The 22507-nt window shown below is 44.4% G+C and overlaps 1 protein-coding gene across 2 annotated transcripts in view; it reads left to right on the top strand.

Moving 5' to 3' along the window:
• The first annotated feature begins 836 nt into the window (after positions 1-836).
• The window catches only part of LOC106610066 (protein WWC2), a 44543-nt gene continuing 22872 nt past the window's right edge, over positions 837-22507 (top strand). For both annotated transcript variants that reach the window (XM_014209198.2, XM_014209197.2), the window contains exons 1-3: positions 837-1140; positions 10818-10927; positions 22245-22360. In XM_014209198.2, the coding sequence (XP_014064673.2) occupies positions 1007-1140; positions 10818-10927; positions 22245-22360 (360 nt within the window). In that variant the 5' untranslated portion in view covers positions 837-1006. The remainder of the gene's footprint in view (positions 1141-10817; positions 10928-22244; positions 22361-22507) is intronic.

Below are 22507 nucleotides of genomic sequence, written 5' to 3'. Positions count from 1 at the left end.
AGAATCAGCAGGTCTCTAGATAATCACGTGTTGCCTATCCGTCAGGCCTATTTACAAAGCTGAAATATGCACTGATTCACCCATAACAGTCAGAAATAGAAAATATAATTCTATAACATATGCTATAACACTGATATACACTGAGTGTACAAAACATTAAGAACACCTTCCTAATATTGACCTGGTCAGTTTATGTCATGGAAAGAGCAGGTGTTCATAATGTTTTGTACACCCAGTGTATAGGCCTATAGGCTTATAGGTTGCCCTTTACAAAAAGTTGAGGCACCACACCCTAATGGAGTAATTCCCCCCCCCTTATTCGTATCACAATGACCTTTTACCAGTTCAATATAGACACCAATAAAAAAAAAAAAATGGAATTACAGCAATCACAGATTGTCCCTTTAAAGTTATGTAGTGTTGTTAAACTTTCTCTATTATTACGCTCAATAATTATTTCGCCATGTTTATGTAGATATTGAATTATCTGGGGACATATCATATTTTATCCCTGTCACTGTCCCATCATCCTATCTGCCTATATTTTGTATTTTGCAATGGTGCATATTTTTCTCCCAGTTCTTGCATAGAGCGACAGCGGCCGATAACAAAACTATTTAACGCGGCGGTGTAAATGTGTCCCGCTTGTCTGGAATGGGGAATGGGACCGTGGGGATGGGACCAAATACTTCGATGGGACCAGTGTAACAAGTTGTCTTGACAACACACATTTTCCACTGGTGATGTCTTGGAAAGGGTTAAGCCGCAGGAATGCAACACTCAGGAATGTGCATGCAAATAGATTTATGCTAATGATATGCTAATGCTCCGTTGGCTGGGAACGGAGTCAAGTCTGTCTGTCCCGGTCTGTCCCGGCCTATGTGTTCAGCTAGGAACCCAAGATGGAGGGCAGGGGAAGGCAAAACATGGATCTTTACTGAGTTTTTGTCGCTTTTTAGTATTCCACTGGAGTTTTTTACCGTACTTATGGCGGAACTTTTAGAAGATGAACATGCCTAGAAAGGGGAATGGCCAGCTGCCGTTACCCGACGGCTGGGAAGAAGCAAGGGACTTTGACGGCAAAGTGTTTTATATCGACCACAACACTAAACAAACAAGTTGGATAGACCCGAGGGACAGGTAAGCAAGAGAGCGGCTGTTTGCGAAATTTGGCGAAGTTGACACGGGCAGCGTTTGTAAACAGTTTATAAACAGTTTATACACAGTTTATACACACTTTTACGTAACGACACAAAAGGGGTTCGCACAGGCAAATGCCTTGACCAGTAACGTTAACTGTTAACTGTTACAGTAACTAGTTGTATTTTTATAGTGTGAAACTATCAACACGCCTTTGCTAAGTTAGCTAGCATAGCTAATGTAATTGCAAGAACGTGCAGAACGTGTCATTTGAGCATATCTAGCTATTGCAAAAACTGATAACTGATAGCTAGTTGCATAGTTTAGAGAAATTGAATTTTAGCTGGCTATGCCGGATGTAGCTAGCAGCTAGCTATAGATTGCTAACTGGATAGCTAACTTTCTCATGCCTTGGTTTGGAATAAATTCCTTGCGATGCTAACGTTAGCTAGTTTCATCATTTCAATTAGGATTCAACAAGTCATAGCTGGCTAACGTAGCTAGCAACATTATTAGGAGCTAGAAAGCTATCAAACCAACGTGCTCATTTTATGCAACTACAGCAAACTCGTGAGCTCTGTTGTTGCTGAGATTCTAGAACTTCTACTGCGTATGATTCCATTTGATCAGAGAAGCAAATAGGTACAAAATAAAAGCAATACTAAAGTTATTACAGTAAAATAAGCTATAACGTTACACCCATTCTCCCAGAGAAGCAAATATGTACAAAATAAAATAAATACTAAAGTTATTACAGTAAAATAAGCTATTTCATTACAGATGGCTGTACTTACTATCTATGAAAAGGCAATTAAAATGCTAAGCACAAACGCTAGGGAAGAAAGTGGAGTCCCCTGCACTCTCTGAAAGGACCCTGATAAGAATCTATGCCACTTTTTTTTTTCAAGCTCCAGCTTCCCTAAGTTATCGTTTTGGCTTTTGTAAATGTTTGATTAAATTGTCATGAAAAATATGGTAATCTGAGCATCTGAGATCCCCCAAATATATGGGCTCCCGAGTGGCACAGCGGTCTAAGGCACCGTATCTCAGTGCTAGAGGCGTCACTACAGACCCTGGTTAGATTCCATTGTATCACAACCGGCCGTGATTGGGAGTCCCATAGTGCGGCGCACAATTGGCCCAGCGTTGGCCGGGGTAGGCAGTCATTGAAAAATAAGAATTCGTTCTTAACTGACTTGCCCAGTTAAATAAAGGTTAAGTAAAACAAAACATTTCCTCTGGAGAAGTGAAGGCCTCCGGTGCCTCCTATGACCAGGTCTGCTCTAGCTCACTGATATGCTGTGCCTTGGTATTGGAGAAATAAAAAACATTTAACACGCAAAACACAATCATCTTAAACTGTAGCATATTTGATTGGCATATTATTATAGGCTAATTTCATGGGGAGGAAGAAACCTAACAGCCCATTGCTTTCAATAATAGGTTAATTCTGTACATTAGCCGGTATTGACACGCACACTTAATTCAATTGAGGTCTTTCTTACCAGGGTTTTATTACGCTGGGTTCACCACACGACACAAGCCACTTATGACAAACCATTAAGCTCTAATTATGAGGATAATTGGTCAGAAAGTACGGCCGTAATGGAAGGATGATGCCTAGCTGCCCTATGGAAATGTGAGATTCGTTAATGCTATTTTAGTTGTACGTTACAGTGCCGAGTCATGCATAGATAGAACATGGGTCGCTTGATTAAAGTGCTCAATGACTGAACAATTCTAGTCATTAGCCTAAGTTCTATTATTTAATTCAATTTGCTTCATATCAATGGCAACAGTAGTCCTATATTGTTGTCATATTGACGCCTCATCATACGTATGTTAGATGTGTGTTGCTGATTGAAACCTAAAGAGTCTCAAGAGAAGGCCATGTGACACCGTGCTGAAAACGGATGTTCCAGTCTGCGCTCACTCAGACCCCCCTAAGCTAAACGAGCAAGGGTATAATTGAAGCCAAATGCTTCTATAGTGTGTCTTAATGCCTTATACTGTTAGAAACTGCTAGCTTATAATAGGTGGCATTCCAGCCATTCCTATGAGACCACCACCAACACCGCCAGGCATTGTGAATGATATTCATCAAGTTGCTCCCACTTAGAAACCAGTCAAATCATCATGATCCACGGTTCCCTCCCTCCACCTGAACTGCGTCTAGATTGTACACATTCTAGAATGATATGAACCTCCTAGAATGATAGGCTAATACCTCTAATTCTAGAACAGTGTTAATCGGCAAGAATGCTAAGATGACGTCTCAGGGTGAAAGGGAATCATACTCAACCCCTTTTCACAATCTCAATCTTGGCCCAGGCTCAGAAACGGCCCTAAGGACCTTGCCGTGATATGTTGAGGGGAAGAAATCATATATTGTAAAAACAGATTTGACCCATGGGGATATGTAGGTCTACTATTAGGCTACTATTGGTACTGGCCCTGTATTGTCTGTCGATACATTGTTGTGAAGAATATAACGGTTATAAAGATAGCGTGTACTGTGATAAGAGGGTTCGCCTGACTAATATATCCTCTGTGTTACCTGTGGCCGTAGCTTTGGCAGCGTGCCCTGCTCTTTCCACCTCTGCTACACCTCCCCGTTCTGTTCAGGAGAGAAGTTGCCGGTAGGCACAGATCTAGGATCAGCTTGCTCATCCGGCCTGCACTTTGAGATTCTTTACTTTAACGAAAAGCGGTACACAAGTTTAAATAAATTATTATTATTATTATTATTACTCCCTCGTTATTTCAGCCTGATATGCTACAGACCATTTCTTTCTAGGCATTCTGTCTGTCACAAAGCTAGTTCAGGGCCTGTATTCAAAAATCTTCTCAGGGTAGCAGTGATGAACTAGGATCAGTTTAGCCTTTTAGATCATAATCAATAAGATTACATGGACAGAGTGGACCTGTTCCTAGATCAGTAGTCCTACTCTGAGACTATATGAGTATGGGCCCAGGAGAGATTGTGCTGTCTGGCTTGTAGGGCTGGGAATTGCCAGGGATCTCAAGATACGATATTATCAGGATAGTTAGATGTCGATAAGATATGTATTGCGATTCTATATGTACTATGATTCGATTCTGTGATTTAGTTTTGATTTGATGTTTCAAACGTATTGCTCACTGTATGTCTGCTGCAGAGAGACAAGAGAGACCATGAGAAAATGAGTTTTGATAAGTCAGGGAAATAAAAGTGCTGAAAACATGTCGGTTCACTATTTAAAAAGAAGATGGAAAACAAGCTACAGGTACAGACGGCTTGGAGTCAAATAATATAATATCATCCAAAAAGAATATTGTGATGTGTAGCTGTATCAACCCTCCACACCACTACTGGCTGGTGGTAATCCAATGCTGCTGTAGGCCTATGCACTTAATGGTGTTAATTGCGGCCGCTTGTTGACAGCTTGGAAACGCAAGGAAGGCGACTTGATGCATTTTTCTGAAATGTTCTATGATTTGGTGAATGTTGCCATCATATTGTTTTGTTTGGTTGCGAGGTACAGGTTCAGTGCATCATAATAACCATGAAGTGATGGATTGATGGAACAGAAACATGCATAGGGTGCCACAAAGAATAACTCACTTCATCCGTATAATTTGTCCATAAATGATTCTCCATTGACATGGGATGGAACTTTTCATCATAAGACGGAGTCATGTATGGGAATTAGGAAAAGTCCCATTGCCAGATAGCAACAGGTGTTTCATATTTACAAATGATCCGCCCCTGTACTCTGGTATTATGAAGTAAAGTTGGAGAGCACGGACCCTGTCAACGCAATATCCCCCGATTCATCCCAAAAGGATGCGTTTTGAAAAGATTTTGGTGTGTGTGTTGTACTTGGAATCCAAGTGGACCCTCCCACGTTTAGCATAGCACTCCGCCAAGCCGCGCCAAGACTGTCTCATGCTTCACCTGCACGTCATCCCCTCTCATCCCCATGGTTACAGTCAGGCCAGGGACTAGACCTGTTATGTTCAGTCAAGCAGAGGGGACCCTGGCTGGCCAGTGGAGGAATACACATTTTTGGCAGGAAAAAGGAATCCCTCTCTTTTTTCCACCTTTCTCCCTTGCTTTCCCTCGCCTCTCAAATTCACATTTAAACGAGCTTCATTGGCCGAGGCCTAACTGACAGGAGTGATTTAACGTTGTGCAAACAATGTAAGTTCTACAATATGGTTGACAAATAATTTCAATCTCTCTCGCTGTCCATCCTTCTCTTCTTTCTCACTCCCCCTCTCACTCTTCCCCCTCTGCCTCCCCCCTTTTCTATTTCACTTTCAACTCTCCCTCAGACATCCTCCTTCCTCTATCTTTTTTCCCTCATTCTTTCTCTCTCCTCCCCCCCCTGACGTCTGAAAGGCCCAGCCATCCAGATCTCGGATTTATGAGAGAGTGGCTGAGAAAAAGAGGCCGTGTCAGAGTGCTGCACCACATTCCTGAGCCCTCCCTCTCTCCCTGTCTAAATCCCCCAGAAAAGAGAGGAACGTAAATGCCTCCCTCCTCACTGCTCCAGCCCCAAAAATGTTTATTTCCAGAAGAGGAGGCATAGATAAGACTCCAGCCCAAGTTTCTCCCCTCCCATTGCACACACAGGCGCGCGTACACACGCAGACACACACGCTCAAATTCTCTTGGCCCTCTCTGTTTGGAGCTTGACCCGTTTAATTGGGGCGAATTTGTACAAGCACGGCCTCTGCCACAAAAGTCTTCCCTCTCTCTCCTTTTTCTTCTTCATTTTTTTGGCGCTCTGTATGACTTTGTTGGCACGGTGGGGAGGGGGAGAACGATAATAAAGGAAGTGATGTAAATCGTGGCTTTTCACAGCTGCTGGCGTCTGTGCTTGAGTCTGAACGAGAGGGAGAAGAGAGAGCAAGGGGGGAATAGAGGGTAGAGAGACAAAAACAAGAGTGTGTGGTAGCCTTGGAGACCAGAAAACATGGCCGCGTCCTGTAATGTGCGACACACATGGCCGTCCACAGGCCACGGTTTCCTGCTCCTCCACTGGCCGGCCAACATATTCCTAGGGGCTAGGCTGAATGCTTTCAATGTGTCTCTATCTAGTAGCCTGCCTCTGTATGTTTTCACTTGTATTCAGCTAACCACGGTTGTAACGTTCAGTTGAATTAGGTGTTAGTGCTGGGCTGGAACAAAAGCCTGCACGCCTGTTACAGACCTCTTCCGTAGAGCATCTCTTGACACAGGGGTCAACATTCTAGTGTGAAAGTGAATTTCACTCCTGTCTGGAGACGTAGCAGCTAGTTTGTTTTGTTGTGGTCTGATAGGCTAATTGCTTAGGTGCAAAATTAGCTTTGGCCAGAAACGAAGCACTAACTCACATTTGGGGTTTCCATTGTCAGGATGGTTACAGGTTGTTTCTCACATCCATTCAACAATCAGCCTGTTCTGTTCTGGAGATACTGTCAGAGACAGTGACTAATGGAAGTCTATTTAAGTCTCTTTATGTCCCCTCAGCCGACCATTGCGGTGAGAAATAGGCCTAGGCCTAGAGACCTTGGATCATTATTACCATGACGACAGTGTACAATCCAATCATCCCACCCCACCTTTCCAGTTGTCTTCCTCTTATCTCTCCCTCACATACCTCCTCTTCACACACTCGCACACCCACTCCTCTCTGTAGTGGTGATGTTTAGCTCCTCTTCTGTTGGTCGGGACGCATCAAAAGGTGCTAGTCAGTCAGACATCTTATCTCAGCCACAGCAACAAGCTCCAGTCCAGGTCTTTGTGTCCCACTGCTGACTGTGTGGCTGGCAACCTCAGTGGTTTGTCCTTTGATGTGTGAAGGGCCAGATGAACACTTTTCTTTATTTTGGACATGATGTCATTTGTAGCAGTCTTGGTTATTGTGCAGGGGAAGGAGGTGCCCAGAGGTGATGTATGGGGCTGATGGACGTGTTGGGCTAGCCATTGTGTGTGTGCGTGCGTGTATGCGTGTGTATGCGGGTTCAGAGCACAACGATGTGTGTATGGTGATACAGAATGTGTAACATGGCAGTTGGGTGAGGTGAGGATATCTCATTGTGGGGTGGATAGCCAAGGTGTGAGTGAGTTATCCATTTCTGGAATGTGGTACACACACACACACACACACACACTGAGGGGCAGACTACCTGTCAGAAGATGTCTCAATAGTCACGCCATAGTGTGACTGAGGCGGCAGGTACAGTTGAAGTCGGAAGTTTACATACATCTTAGCCAAATACATTTAAACTCAGTTTTTCACAATTCCTGACATTTAATACGAGTAAAAATTCCCTGTCTTAGGTCAGTTAGGATCACCACTTTATTTTAAGAATGTGAAATGTCAGAATAATAGTAGAGCATTATTTATTTCAGCTTTTATTTCTCTCATCACATTCCCAGTGGGTCAGAAGTTTACATACACTCAATTAGTATTTTGGTAGCATTGCCTTTAAATTGTTTAACTTGGGTCAAACGTTTTGGGTAGCCTTCCACAAGCTTCCCACAATAGGTTGGGTGAATTCTGGCCCAGAGCTGGTGTAACTGAGTCAGGTTTGTAGGCCTCCTTGCTCGCACACGCTTTTTCAGTTCTGCCCACAAGTTTTCTATAGGATTGAGGTCAGGGCTTCGTGATGGCCACTCCAATGCCTTGACTTTGTTGTCCTTAAGCCATTTTGCCACAACTTTGGAAGTATGCTTGGGGTCATTGTCCATTTGGAAGACCCATTTGCGACTAAGCTTTAACTTCCTGACCGATGTCTTGAGATGTTGCTTCAATATATCCACATAATTTTCCATCCTCATGATGCCATCTATTTTGTGAAGTGCACCAGTCCCTCCTGCAGCAAAGCACACCCACAACATGAGGCTGCCACCCCCGTGCTTCACGGTTGGGATGGTGTTCTTCGGCTTGCAAGCTTCCCCCTTTTTCTTCCAAACATAATGATGGTCATTATGGCCAAACAGTTCTATTTTTGTCTCATCAGACCAGAGGACATTTCTCCAAAAAGTACAATCTTTGTCCCCATGTGCAGTTGCAAACCATAATCTGGCTTTTTTTATGTCGGTTTTGGAGCAGTGGCTTCTTCCTTGGTGAGCGGCCTTTCAGGTTATGTCGATATAGGACTCGTTGTTACTGTGGATATAGATACTTTGCACCTGTTTCCTCCAGCATCTTCACAAGGTCCTTTGCTGTTGTTCTGGGATTGATTTTCACTTTTCACATCAAAGTACGTTCATCTCTAGGAGACAGAACGCATCTCCTTCCTGAGCGGTATGACGGCTGCGTGGTCTTATGGTGTTTATACTTGCATACTATTGTTTGTACAGATGAACGTGGTACCTTCAGGCGTTTGGAAATTGCTCCCAAGGATGAGCCAGACTCAGGTCTTGGCTGATTTCTTTTGATTTTCCCATGATGTCAAGCAAAGAGGTTTGAAGGTAGGCCTTGAAATACATCCACAGGTGCACCTCCAATTGACTCAAATGATGTCAATTAGCCTTTCAGAAGCTTCTAAAGCCATGACATAATTTTCTGGAATTTTCAAAGTTGTTTAAAGGCACAGTCAACTTAGTGTATGTAAACTTCTGACCCATTGAACTTGTGATACAGTGAATTATAAGTGAAATAATCTGTCTGTAAACAATTGTTTGAAAAAATACATGTCATGCACAAAGTAGATGTCCTAACCGACTTGCCAAAACTATAGTTCGTTAACAAGAAATTTGTGGAGTGGTTGAAAAACCTAAGTGTATGTAAACTTCTGACTTCAACTGTAGCCTAGTGGTTAGAGCGTTGGGCCAGTAACAAAGGTTGCTAGATCGAATCCCCGAGCTGACAAGGTAAAAATCTGTCGTTCTGCCCCTGAACAAGGCAGTTTACCCACTGTTCCTAGGCTGTCATTGTAAATAAGAATTTGTTCATAACTGACTTGCCTAGTTAAAAAAAGGTTAAATAAAATAAATTAAATAGTGGAGAGGGAGGAGGGCGGTGCCTATCCTGTCACTTCAGTACGGCCTCTATTTTGACATTGCTTAGTGTCGCGGCTGACCTCACTGAGATTAGTATGAGGACATTTCTCGGTGATGGGCCTGTGTCCAAACAGTAAAGTGTTGGTTTGATCAGTGTGATGTTAGTGATTGGTCTGCTGATAATGTGGAGGTTTTTAGCTTTTCAAACAGCCACTCTGGTGCTAAACTTGTAGCATAGTAATAACTGTAGATAATAGTCATAGTAGGCCAATACCTATAGTAGAACAGTGCGAGGACCGCAGGCCAGTCCAGAGACTGGCTTCTTGAGTTCAAAGGTCGTCGGTGGTGTACGGAGTGCGATAGTCGGCCGACCCAGCCGAGGGGACATACCAGGAATACCGCCTGTCTAATTTTTTACGTTTTCAGCCGAGAGGGAGCGTGCATACCAGACTGACAGCCGCCCAGGCCTGGAGAGATGGCCTGTGTGTGTGCACCTGTTTGTTAGCATTAGCGTTTGTGTGTCTTAGAGTGAGAGTGCACTGAATAAACACAGTGAAGTACGCCGGGCGGCATGCTGGCTTGGCTTAAACTGCAAGTTAATACCCATTGCCCACATTCTTAGACTTATCCAATATAGACTCTGTCCCAGTTTCTCAAACAGATTTTGGAGTTTCAAAGATACAACACATTCTTCCAAAACCGCTCTCTCCCTCTCACTCCTACACCCGTTCTCCACCCCCATCTTGTCATGACCCTACCAGTGAACTTGGCTGTCTCTCGTCTACTGTCTACATGGGCCAAGTCATCCAAACTGTAACGCTCGTCGTTGAAGGGGGAACAAAACCCAGCGGGTAAAGTGCTCATCCTCTTATTTATTAAAGAAAACACTTAATCAATACAAAACAAACAACGAAAACAGTCCAGTAAGGTGCATAGACTATACTAGAAACAACCACCCACAAAACCCAGTGAAAACAAACACAACTAAATATGGCCTCCAATTAGAGACAACAACCAGCTTCCTCCAATTGGAGGTCATTGACAAAACTCACATAGAACTAGAAAAGCTAGAAAAACATAGAAATAAGAAAACTAGGACCTAAACCCACAATACCCAACCACACAAAACAAACCCCCCCTGCCACGCCCTGACCAACTACAATGACAAATAACCCCTTTTACTGGCCAGGACGTGACACAAACTACCAGTGGAAAGGAGAGCGGGAACAATGTACAGGCAGCCACCCAGCCAGTCCTTGGGCAACGCATCCCAAATAGAAGGCACAGTGGTTTAGTGTCCCTTCTCTCTCCCTGTCTAGCCAGACTTCCCCCAGCCCACAGCCAGCCACACAGTAACAGAAGGGACCTTGGCTGAGTGAGTGGTACCACGACCCCAGTTTTAGACTTTGGTCCCTCAGGAATGTGTTACTGTTACTGCTGGATGCTCCAGTGTTGTTGTTGTTGTTGTTGTTGTTTAGTGGCTTGTCTTTCTGAACTCTAGTTTCTAAGGTCACTATGACAAGTTATAAACAGTCTAACCAGCCTTGTAGTAATGGATGATTCCTTCATGGCTTTTCTTTTTACTCGTCTTTTTATATGAATGAACGACCTTATGTAGTTTATATATTGGTTACGATATGCACTAGCTTTATGTTTCATGTGTTTCTGTGTACAGATACTGTATGTTTCTCTCTCTCAGGTTGACGAAGCCCCTGTCGTTTGCGGACTGTGTGGGAGACGAGTTACCGTGGGGATGGGAGGCCTCATACGACCCTCAGATTGGCATCTACTACATCGACCACATCAACAGTAAGTTGACAGGTTTACCTCAGTGTTACCCCACTCAATAACATTATGTCTATGCCCAAACCATCTGGGCGATCCACCCGGGCAATCATTGATCTGTCCATTCTAAACAAAGGACCTCAGGCTATTTCATCCAAGATTCCGCCTCAGATGTTTTGGCAGGGGTATTCCGACACTGTATTTCAAATTTCTCAAACACAACACAGAGAAATTCGTAGAATGGCAGAAACTGTAATGATGTAGATTTTTTGGGTTTTCTTTCTCTGAATTATGTGTCTGTAACGTCTGCTTCCAACTCACACTCTCATACACGTAGATCCCCTGAACGCAGCTCACTCTTCAGATCCCAATCACTTGAATTCTGATCACCTGTTCACACACCTGTATGTCATTATCACACACTATTTAGTTTGATTCTTTGCACCCCATCTCTGTGAGGTATTGTTTGTTTTTGACACACTTCTGTTCAGAGTTATGTTTTTCCTGTGATTTACTCCTCCCGTGCAGGATAGTTTTTGCCTGCCTCACTAACGACGCCTTTTGCCTATTCCCTGCCTGTACCTTAGCCTATCGGATTTCCTGTTATCAACCTATTGCCTGATCTCCCGGACGACGTTACTTGCCTTTTCCCTGCCTGTACTGTTGCCTTTTTAGACCCCCTGTGTATGACCTTCTGCCTGCCCCTGGACCCAGCTACCTGCCTCCTCCTGTGGTCCTTTACAATAAACACCTGCTGCGTCCTGTGCTTGAAACCAGCTCTCTGTCTCCCATCGTGTTCATTACAGTATCGTTATTTAGAAACTGAAAACCACTGGAACTTATTTTATTATTTATAGTCAGAGCGCCATGTTGTTTGATATTGATGAGATATTGATGAGTCGTATGATCATTCGCCAAGTGTCTCCATCAAATGATGAATGTATTATTTGTATTGACTGAACTTTGACAAATGATCGAGTGAAAGTCGAGTCAAAATCCTTACTGTGGCCAAAATCTTTACTTTGGCCTTTCTTTGCTCGCTGGTCTTTATCTGAGTTTTATGCTTTTCATTTGTCAAGAGTTTTCAGTTTTGAAAACCTGTTTTCAACTGATATGGGCTAAATAACCCTAATCTGATGATATCCAGAGATAGTATGAGTGTGGTGGCAAGGATGTTGACTGCCAGCAGTCTTATCAGTGACATTAAGTAAGCTAAACATTTTGCAAACTCACAGATGTCATTCTTGGACAAGTGTCAGGCCAAGACAACAAGCTATGTTCAAATTGTCAATATTGTCAGCAGATTGATCTTGATATTAATATTGTCAAGGAATTTTTCAATTGAATTGTACATACTGATATGGTATTCCCTCACCTTTTCAAGTTATTATGCCACATCATTTACAGGAATCAGAATAGGCAAATTGAAGAAAAACGGAATACGGAGAGAGAGAGAGAGAGAGAAAAGGTTTCAAGCTCATCTCCACTAAACGAAATACGTTTATGATTAGTCACGTTCATTTCTAAATGAGCAGATTCAATTCCACACGGACCGCCTGTCTTCTGCTCATCCCTTAGGAAAACACTCACATTACCTGTGGTTAAATAAAAATACTTATATTAACTCCATTCAATTAAATCAGACATTTGTTTTCTCCCAATGCAGATTAAATCCATTTCCCAAATGTTTTTCGTTGTGCTGCCTGGCTGTAGCCCGCGGGGTTGAGATGTGAGCTAGCTGCTGCTGCTGCTGCGTGGGCCAGAGATTCTATTTATCTGTTGCACTCACAACACATTTCTACTGCGATTGTTTGTTGGTTTAGTCTAACACCGGTGGGTAAACAAACGCAGTCAGCTGTCAATCAGGAGTGGATGATTGTGTGGAGACTCGAGGCTTAGCTTCAGTGTGTTAAGGCTGGCCCTCCTGTGGGAAGTTGGATACGGTGTATTGCTGCACTTCTGAGCTATAGTTTGAATTTGAGTTTGGCTTGTTGCATTGTATTTTTTTTCTATTTGGTCTGGTTGGTTTCACATTGGCGAATGTCAAACGAACTAAAATGCCCAAACAAAACCACAAATCATTTGTTTATTGGAGATAAATGCGTATGTTAAGTCCATCTATGATTATGAAGAAGCATAACCTGTGTGTCCCAAACTTCATTTTACTTTCGCTTTGGTCTTCCAACAACATGCAGGAGGAAACAGCTCAGTATCCCCTCTAACCGCGAGGTGAATAGGCTATATTCAGTAGCCTATTAATGTTGTCACGATATTACAATTTGGGCTTCGATTCCAGGTTAAGTATCACGATTCTCGATACCATCACAATACCCAATACCAAAACGATACCACTGCAAAAAAAGAAGGCATATGAACCTGAGCCACAGAATGGCACTTGATCCAGACAGATGAACACAGCTACTGCTCTGTTTAATCGTTGGGCATCCTTTGAGTTCAATATCATTACATTTGCCATTTTTCAGAGACAGCCGTGCATGCATTAACGAATCAATCAATGTGACTTTGTTTTTACAATCTAACTACATAGCAACATAATGGTAATTCTTTATTTGAATGGTACATCTCTATTGATAAACTGGGTAAATCGAGATGTAGCCTAGGCCTATTGAAATGAATGCAAATAATCAGTAGGAGTGTGTGCATGCATTGAGTTATTGAGCTCGTTTCGGCTGATTTCATGGGAATACAGATGAACAGAACAATCTGTTTCCCATCCATTTTTATTTTATTGTACTGATAAACAACACTCGCATAGGAGTAGCTTATTTGCTAAAAGTGTGCACTGTCTCTTGAACCAGTAATGAAGTCATTCACGAGGCTAGAAGGGGGCAGCCCGGAGTTAGTTCACTGAGGAAGTAGATCATCTTTGGGTTGAGACGTGAGAGAGAGACCAATTAAGTGAATGAATAAAGTTTTGGTGGCAATCATCGTTAAAATCTTCATATTTTGCGCTATGGTTTGCATATTAAAACAAACAAAGCTGTAAGCTAGAAAGAAAAGTTAGCCTACAAAGCTGGAAGCTACTGGTGTCGTCATGCATTGTTCTAGCCTGTATGGACATTGTTTTGCGAACAGTAATGAACAGTTTCAACATTTCTACATGCCGTGTCGCATTATTCAAGTGTGTTCACTTCTGTGCAGCATGAGTGGGGAGCTAACATGATGCAGCCCAGACGCTGAGAGCAGGCTAAGTGGAGCACACACAGTACTTTCGCGCGCTGTAAGGGGGACATTGGCTGTGCTGACAGAGTTGATCCGGGAGACACATTTGACAGCAGTGCCGAAAGCTTTTTAAAAATCTAGTACTGAACCGTTTTTCATGTTCTAGTATAGAAAAAGCACCGAACTAAGGAGGCAAATGCACCAGAGCTGGAAAAACCTCTCCAAACCAATTTGGTGTGAAAGCCTCCTTATGGAAGTGATACACTTTCCTTTCTCAGCAAACACCCCAATGACCGTTTGTCAATGCATATTTCATGTCTAGCTCAAGGCCATCATACTCTCTTCAGACTTAACCTCCCTTCACCTGTCTAGGCTGTATCCCAGATACCTGTGAGGTGAGTGGAGAATGTGGACTGATTGATAAGGGCCCAGAGTCTATCCTCGGCAGGTCAGGTGGTCTGGAAAACAAAAACTCCTGGCCCTAGTTAGGGCAAGACAGGGCAGGGGTGGCTGGGGGGTTAGTCTGGGTGGGTACCTACTTCTCCCTGCCCTGTCTGTACCCTGTCTGTCCCATCCTAGCTTCTCCCTCCCTGCCCAGGCTGTCCCCCGCCCGACAGGCCTCACTTCCTTATTATGTAAACCCTGCTGCTGCCCTGTGGCCTCCCTGCATTGTTGGAGTGGAGGGAGGGACGGGACGGGGGTTGATAAGGGTCTGTTATGTGTGGTGATTTGCCTCCTCTTATGTGGCGTAGATGGGCCCAGAGAAGAAGGGTTGCCTAACCTAGTGGGAACTTCCCCTGACTTCACATACCCACTCAGGGAGTTGCTTTGGGTTCCCCTGTCTTAGTGGAGGTCCTGTTGAAGTTTTGGGTTTATTATACATAGAGGTAGACAGACACATGCTCTCCCTCACACTCTTATAAGCTCTCATAAAATGACATTGTAGGCTATAGGTGGACACAAGCGTGTGTGTCCTGTATATCAGGTGTGTGGGTGGGTGGGTCGGTCGGTCATTTGGTCGGTCATTCGGTCACGTCCTGAGAGTTGAGGTGGGTGTGTTCTGCCCGTGAAGGCAGGAGTGTGCTGTCAGATACCAATGACGAAACAACAGACCTACTGTGTCAACACTGTCTATTGTGCTCTAGTCACTACCTCATACCTTTTAGGGTTGCTCATCAGCATGTGGCTTTGTGTTCACAAGTGTGTGTGTGTGTGAGGCTCAAATCATTTATCATATCATACAACGACTTCAGTAGGACATCACATTGATTCACAAGCTAATCGTTCGATTTTGTAGGGAACCGTTACCAACCTCAGAGCGCAAGAGCAACTCCCAACATTGACCACAAGTTATATAGCAGATCAGAAACAAAACATTACTTAGGGCCTAGCCGAGGATTATCCTACCCAGCAAACCTGGGAACATTCCCAGAACATTAGTAAAGATTACCATTAAGTTCTAGTTAAGGTTTTATATAACATTAGGATGATAGCAAATTATTGTCATATTTTCTTATGTTTTAAATTAAATATATCTTTGGTATGTTCTCCTAACATTTACTAAAATGTTGTGCACAACATCTGTAACAACCACATTCCCCAAATGTTCTCATTAGGTTTACAGGTAATGTAATAACACAATGTACTAGTGATGTTTTTCCAGCAAACCGAAATTGGGTCTGTGGAAGTTCCCTTAACATTCGCTAGGTTGCGTCAAACGTTTTCATAACACAGATACTATCCAGTCGTGCTGATGGTTATACAATGTTTGTATAACATATTTGTTTTTGTGTTATTAGAACATATGCTGCGAGCTAACAAATGTTCTGGGAACTTTCACATAACCAATTTTGGTTTGCTGGGTAGCCTACACCCTCAGCAGAAGAATACACAGGGCTGAGAGTTCCATAGAGAGAGAGAGACAGAGAGAGCGGGAGAGTGGAGGCACAGACACAGTCACAAGCACGTACACGCACACACACACACACAGTACACACACACACAAATCCTGCTGGAGTGAAATCCGGTTATTCCTCATAGCAGTCAGTCTCTGCATTGCTGACATACTTAGTGTGGCACGGAGGGGGCGTGCTCTCAGTGTAGAGACTTGTTGTTTTCCACACAAAGGCTGTGTGTCTCCCAAATGGCATGTTATGCCCTATATAGTGCACTACTTTTGACCAAAGCCCTATGGGCCCTAAACTACATAGGGAATTGGGTGGCATTTGGGGCACAGCCAAAGTACAGTAAGGAATGAACGATTTAACCCTTTCCTTCCCTGCCACTGGACAGAGTTCTGGGCTACCCCAGAAGAAGAGGGTAAGAGGCAAACAAAAAAGAGTGCAGAGAGAGAGAAAAGGAGTGAAAGGGAGTGGGAGTGAGAGAGAGTGGGAGAAAGAGTGAGAGAGGAAGAGGGTAGTGTTGTGATTGATTCAGATGGATGGCTTCCTCTGCTCTCCCACTGTGCCTTTCTCTTTCCTCAAAACAACTGACTGGTAGATGTGGGTGTAGGCCTGCTTCGTTTGCAATATACAGTGACTTTAGAAAGTATTCACACCCCTTGACCTTTTTAACGTTTTGTTGCGTTAACAGCCTGAATTTAAAATGGATTAAATTGAAATGTGTCACTGGCCGACACACAATACCACATAATGTCAAAGTGGAATTATTATTATTTATTTTTTTTACAAATTAATTAAGAATGAGAAGCTGAAATGACTTGAGTCAATAAGTATTCGACCCCTTTGTTATGGAAGCCTAAATACGTTCAGGAGTAATTTTTTAATGACTACCCCATCTCCAATTATATGTAAGGTCCCTCAGTCGAGCAGTGAATTTCAAAGACAGATTCAACCACTAAGACCAGGGTGGTTTTCCAATGCCTTGTAAAGATGGGCACCTATTGGTAGATGGGTAAAAAAATAAGAAAGCAGACATTGAATATCCCTTTGAGCATGGTGAAGTTATTAACTACACTTTGGATGGTGTATCAATACACCCAGTCACTACAAAGATACAGGCGTCCTTCCTAACTCAGTTGCTGGAGAGGAAGGAAACCGCTCAGGGATGAGGTCAATAATGACTTTAAAACAGTTACAGAGTTTAATGGATGTGATAGGAGAAAACTGAGGATGGATCAACAACATTGTAGTTACTCCACAATACTAACCTAAATGACAGAGTGAAAAGAAAGAAGCCTCTACAGAAGAAAAAATATTCCAAAACATGAATCCTGTTCGCAACAAAGCACTAAAGTAAAATGGCCCAAAAAAAATGTGCCAAAGATATTAACCTTATACAGAACGTTATGTTTCGGACAACTCCAACACATCACTGAGTACCACTCTTCATAATTTCGAGCATGGTGGTGGCTGCATCATGTTATGGGTATGCTTGCCATCGGCAAGGATTAGGGAGTTTTTTAGGATAAAAATAAATAGAATAGAGCTAAGCACAGGCAAAATCTTAGAGGAAAACCTGGTTCAGTGTGCTTTCCAACAGACACTGGGAGACAAATTCACCTTTCAGCAATAACCTAAAACACAGGGTTGCTTACCAAGATGACATTGAATGTTCCTGAGTGGCCTAGTTACAGTTTTGACAAATCGTCTTGAAAATATATGTCAAGACTTGAAATGGCAATGAACCAACATGACAGAGCTTGAAGAATTTTTCGAATAATATTGTACAATCCAGTTGTTCAAAGCTCTTAGAGACGTACCCAGAAAGACTCACAGCTGTAATCGCTGCCAAAGGTGATTCTAACATGTATTGATTCAGCGGTGTGAATACTTATGTAAATGTGATATTTCTGTATTTCATTCTCAAAAAATGTTGCAAAAATTTGTAGAAACATGTTTTCACTTAGTTTCTGAAGGCACTATGTTCGATGTTTTTATCAAAATGGGAGACAAATTGAGTGTGTTGTATTTTAGAGAGTCTGACCGGTGTCTGATGTGCTTAGAAGAAGATTAAAGGAATAGAAACATTGTGTAAAACACACAGTAAAATGCCAATGTTGTTAGTGTTTTCTTTGGATAGGATTGATCTGACGAAAACGTCAACCAAGAGAAAATGTTCACATAACTGCCAAAATAAAGGAACACCAAAATTAAGTGTCTTAATAGGACGTTGGGCCACAACGGGCCGCCAGAACAGCTTTAATGAGCCTTGGCTTAGATTCTACAAGTGTCTGGAACTCTATTAGAGGGATGCGACACCATTCTTCCATGAGAAATTCCATCATTTGTGTAACACTTTGGGCTTCGTGGGTGTGGAGTCAGGCACAGGAAGCAGGAACATTTTTGGTACAATATGTAATTTAATAAGTACTGAAAACCGAGGAAATGAATATCCCAGGATGGCCCGAGGCAGGTAGCGTATGAGCCCATCGAATCAATCGATCACGAACACCAAGCGGAACGTATTTACGACCGGTAGGACAATTTGAAGGCGCAGGCTCCATTTGCAACGCCCGCTTAATGTCCGCGTCCACCTCCCATACTACTGGTGCTACCAGCTTAGAGTCTGGAAGGATGGGAGTAGGATCGATGGGCCTATCCTCAGTGTCATAGAGGCGGGACAGCGCGTCAGCCTTAGTGTTCATAGAGCCTGGTCTATATGACATCCTGAACTGAAATCGGGTGAAAAACTTGGCCCACCTTGCCTGACGTGGATTCTGTCTCCGGGCTGCCCGGATATACTCCAGGTTCCGGTGGTTAGTCCAGATGAGAAAAGGGTGTCTAGCCCCCTCAAGCCAATGTCTCCACACAGTCAGAGCCTTAACCACAGCTAACAATTCACGGTCCCCCACATCATAGTTACGCTCTGCCGGACTGAGCTTCTTAGAAAAGAAAGCGTAGGGGTGGAGTTTCAGTGGCGCACTCGAGCGCTGTGATAGAACGGCACCCACCCCAGCCTCAGATGCTGGGCAAAGAGGGGTCCGGGTGCGCCAACACGGGCGCATCAGTGAACAGCGCCTTCAACTGGTCGAAGGCTCTGTCCGCTTCAGCCGACCACCGCAAACGCACCGGTCCCCCCTTCAAAATTGAGGTAACGTGAGCCGCAACTTGGCCAAAACACCGGATAAACCTCCGGTAGTAATTGGCAAAACCCAAAAACCGCTGCACCTCCTTCACCGTGGTGGGAGTCGGCCAATTACGCACGGCATTAACACGATCACACTCCATCACCATCCCTGAGGTGGAAATGCGATAACCCAGGAAGGAAACGGCTTTTTTGAAGAACTCACATTTCTCAGCCTTGACGTATAGATCATGCTTCAGCAGTCTACCAAGCACTTTGCGCACTAGAGACACATGCTCGGCGCGTGTGGAGGAGTAAATAAGGATATCATCGATATACACAATCACTCCCTGCCTGTGCAGGTCCCTAAAAATCTCATCCACAAAAGACTGAAAGACGGCTGGAGCATTCTTCAACCCATACGGTATGACGAGGTACTCATAGTGGCCCGATGTGGTACTAAATGCGGTTTTCCACTCGTCTCCCTTCCGAATACGCACCAGATTATAAGCGCTCCTGAGATCCAGTTTCGTGAAAAAACGTGCTCCGTTAAATGATTCCACTGCGGTAGCAATGAGAGGTAGCGGGTAACTGAACCCCACTGTGATAGAATTGAGACCTCTATAATCAATGCACGGATGCAAACCTCGAGGAGACAGGTGAAATGGAGGGCTGAATGTACCCTTGCCCCAGAGCTTCCGTGACATATGTCTCCATAGCCAACGTCTCCTCCTGGGACAATGGGTACACATGACTCTTAGGAAGCGCAGCGTTATCCTGGAGGTCTATCGCACAATCCCCCGGTCGATGAGGTGGTAATTTAGTCGCCTTCTTTTTACAGAAGGCGAGAGCCAAATCGGCATACTCAGGGGGAATGTGCACAGTGGAAACCTGGTCTGAACTCTCCACCGACGTGGCACCGATGGAAACATCTAGACATCTACCTGAACACTCCTCTGACCATCCCTGGAGAATCCCCTATTTCCACAAAATCTTAGGATTGTGACTAGCTAACCAGGGCACCCCCAGCACCACTGGAAACGCAGGTGAGTCGATAATAAAGAAACTAATTCGTTCCTTATGATTCCCCTGCGTTATCATGTCCAGTGGCACCGTGGTCTCCCTGATCAGCCCTGACCCTAATGGTCGGCTATCTAAGGAGTGCACGGGGAAAGGGGAATCTAACGGTACCAGCGGAATTCCCAACTTAAGGGCTAGTCCGCTATCCATAAAGTTCCCAGCTGCGCCTGAATCGACTAGCGCCTTATGCTGGGAAACAAATGTAAACAAACACGTGACCAACAGAGGATTCTGGGTGAGTGTGGTGCTGACTCACCTGGGATGAACGAGGAGTGTTCTGCCTGCCCTCTCGACTCCCAGAGGGACCACCCCAGCACTGGTCGGCCGTGTGTCCTCGTCGACCACAATTGGTGCAGGAGGGGCGCCCTCCTCTGGTTCCCCTTGACGCAGTTCCCCCGAGCTCCATAGGAATGGGTGCAGGCAGGCTAAGAGCTGGAACTGACAGGACCCTCTCTGAACGTCCGCGGGCAGCCAGCAGATTGTCCAGTCGTATAGACATGTCGATCAGTTCATCTAGGGAGAGTGTAGTGTCCCGACACGCTAGCTCCCTGCGGACGTCCTCCCTGAGGCTATACCGGTAGTGATCTATTAGGGCCCTGTCGTTCCACCCAGCTCCAGCCCCCAAAGTCCGGAATTCTAGGGCAAAATCTTGCGCGCTCCTCATCTCCTGCCTAAGGTGAAACAGACGTTCACCCGCCGCTCTTCCTTTCGGGGGATGATCGAAGACGGCCCTGAAACGGCGGGTGAACTCAGGGTAGTTTCGTGCGGAATCGGGTCCATTCCACACAGCGTTGGCCCACTCCAATGCTCGGCCCGTCAAGCAGGAGATGAGGAGGCTCACGCTCTCCTCCCCCGAGGGAGTCGGCCTCACGGTCGCCAGGTATAATTCAAGTTGTAATAGGAATCCCTGGCACCTTGCCGCTGCTCCATCATACTCCCTCGGAGGCGTAAGACGTAGTGCCCCAGATCCAGACGGGGAAGGGAGTGGAGGAGGTGAGCTCGTCGGGTGAACCGGAGGTGAAGGGAGGAGACCACTCCTCTCCCATCGATCCATTCTCTCCATCATCTGGTCCATGGCTGACCTAATCCGATGGAGAACGGTGGTGTGATGGAGGACCCGTTCTTCCATCGATGGTAGAGGGGTGGTGGCTGCTTCTGCTGACTCCATTTCTATGGTGCGGGCTTCTGTAACACTTTGGGCTTCGTGGGTGTGGAGTCAGGTGCAGGAAGCAGGAAAATGTTTGGTACAATATGTAATTTAATAAGTACTGAAAACCGAGGAAATATGTCCAAACACAACAGGGCGAAACAATAACCCCGAAGTCCAAAATACATGTACCACAAAACATACAAAGTGACGACACGTAACAAGCCCGCACACAGAACAGGTGGAGAGGCGGGCTTAAATAATAATACTAATTACTAATGGGAAACAGGTGTAACTCATAAAGACATAACTAACAGAAAAAAACGAAAAAGGGATCGATGGCAGCTAGTAGGCCGGTGACAACGACCGCCGAGCGCCACCCGAACAGGGAGAGGAACCGCCCTCGGCAGTAGTCGTGACAATTTGGTGTTTTGTTGACGGTGCTGGAAAACGCTGTCTCAGGTGCCGCTCCAGAATCTCCCATAAGTGTTCAATTGTGTTGAGATCTGGTGACTGAGACGGCCATGGCATAGGGTTTACATATTTATTATGCTCATCCAACCATTCAGTGACCACTCATGTCCTGTGGATGAGGGCATTGTCATCCTATGGGGCCAAAATAATAGCCTGCGGAGCATTTTTATACATGACCCTAAGCATGATGGGATATTCATTGCTTAATTAACTCAGGAACCACATCTGTGTGGAACTACCTGCTTTCAATATACTTTGTATCCCTCATTTACTCAAGTGTTTCCATTACTTTGGCAGTTACCTGTATATCTGAATCAGTGTTCTGGCGTGCTGTAGCTGTATGACACAAAAAGAGGCTACAAATAAAGTATTATCATCATCATCATTTTTTTATGGGAGTAGATCTCATTGATGACATTCTACCCTCTCTAGAGAGTACCCAGCTAGAGGACCCCCGGGCGGAGTGGAGGAAGGAGCAGGAGAGGATGTTGAAGGAGTACCTGACAGTCGCCCAGGATGCACTGGTCACACAGAAAGAGCTGTACCAGGTGAAATGGATGGATGAATGAATAGATGGATGGAAGGATATATGGATGGATGGGGTAGGTGAATGATAGAATGACTGAATGGGTGGGTGGGTGGAAGGAAGAATGAATTAATTCACAAATAGAATGAGGGAATGGATGAACAAAGGA

The sequence above is a fragment of the Salmo salar genome, chromosome ssa08 (assembly GCF_905237065.1).
Source record: "Salmo salar chromosome ssa08, Ssal_v3.1, whole genome shotgun sequence".
Lineage (NCBI taxonomy): Eukaryota > Metazoa > Chordata > Actinopteri > Salmoniformes > Salmonidae > Salmo > Salmo salar.
This window is presented reverse-complemented; position numbering and strand designations above follow the sequence as displayed.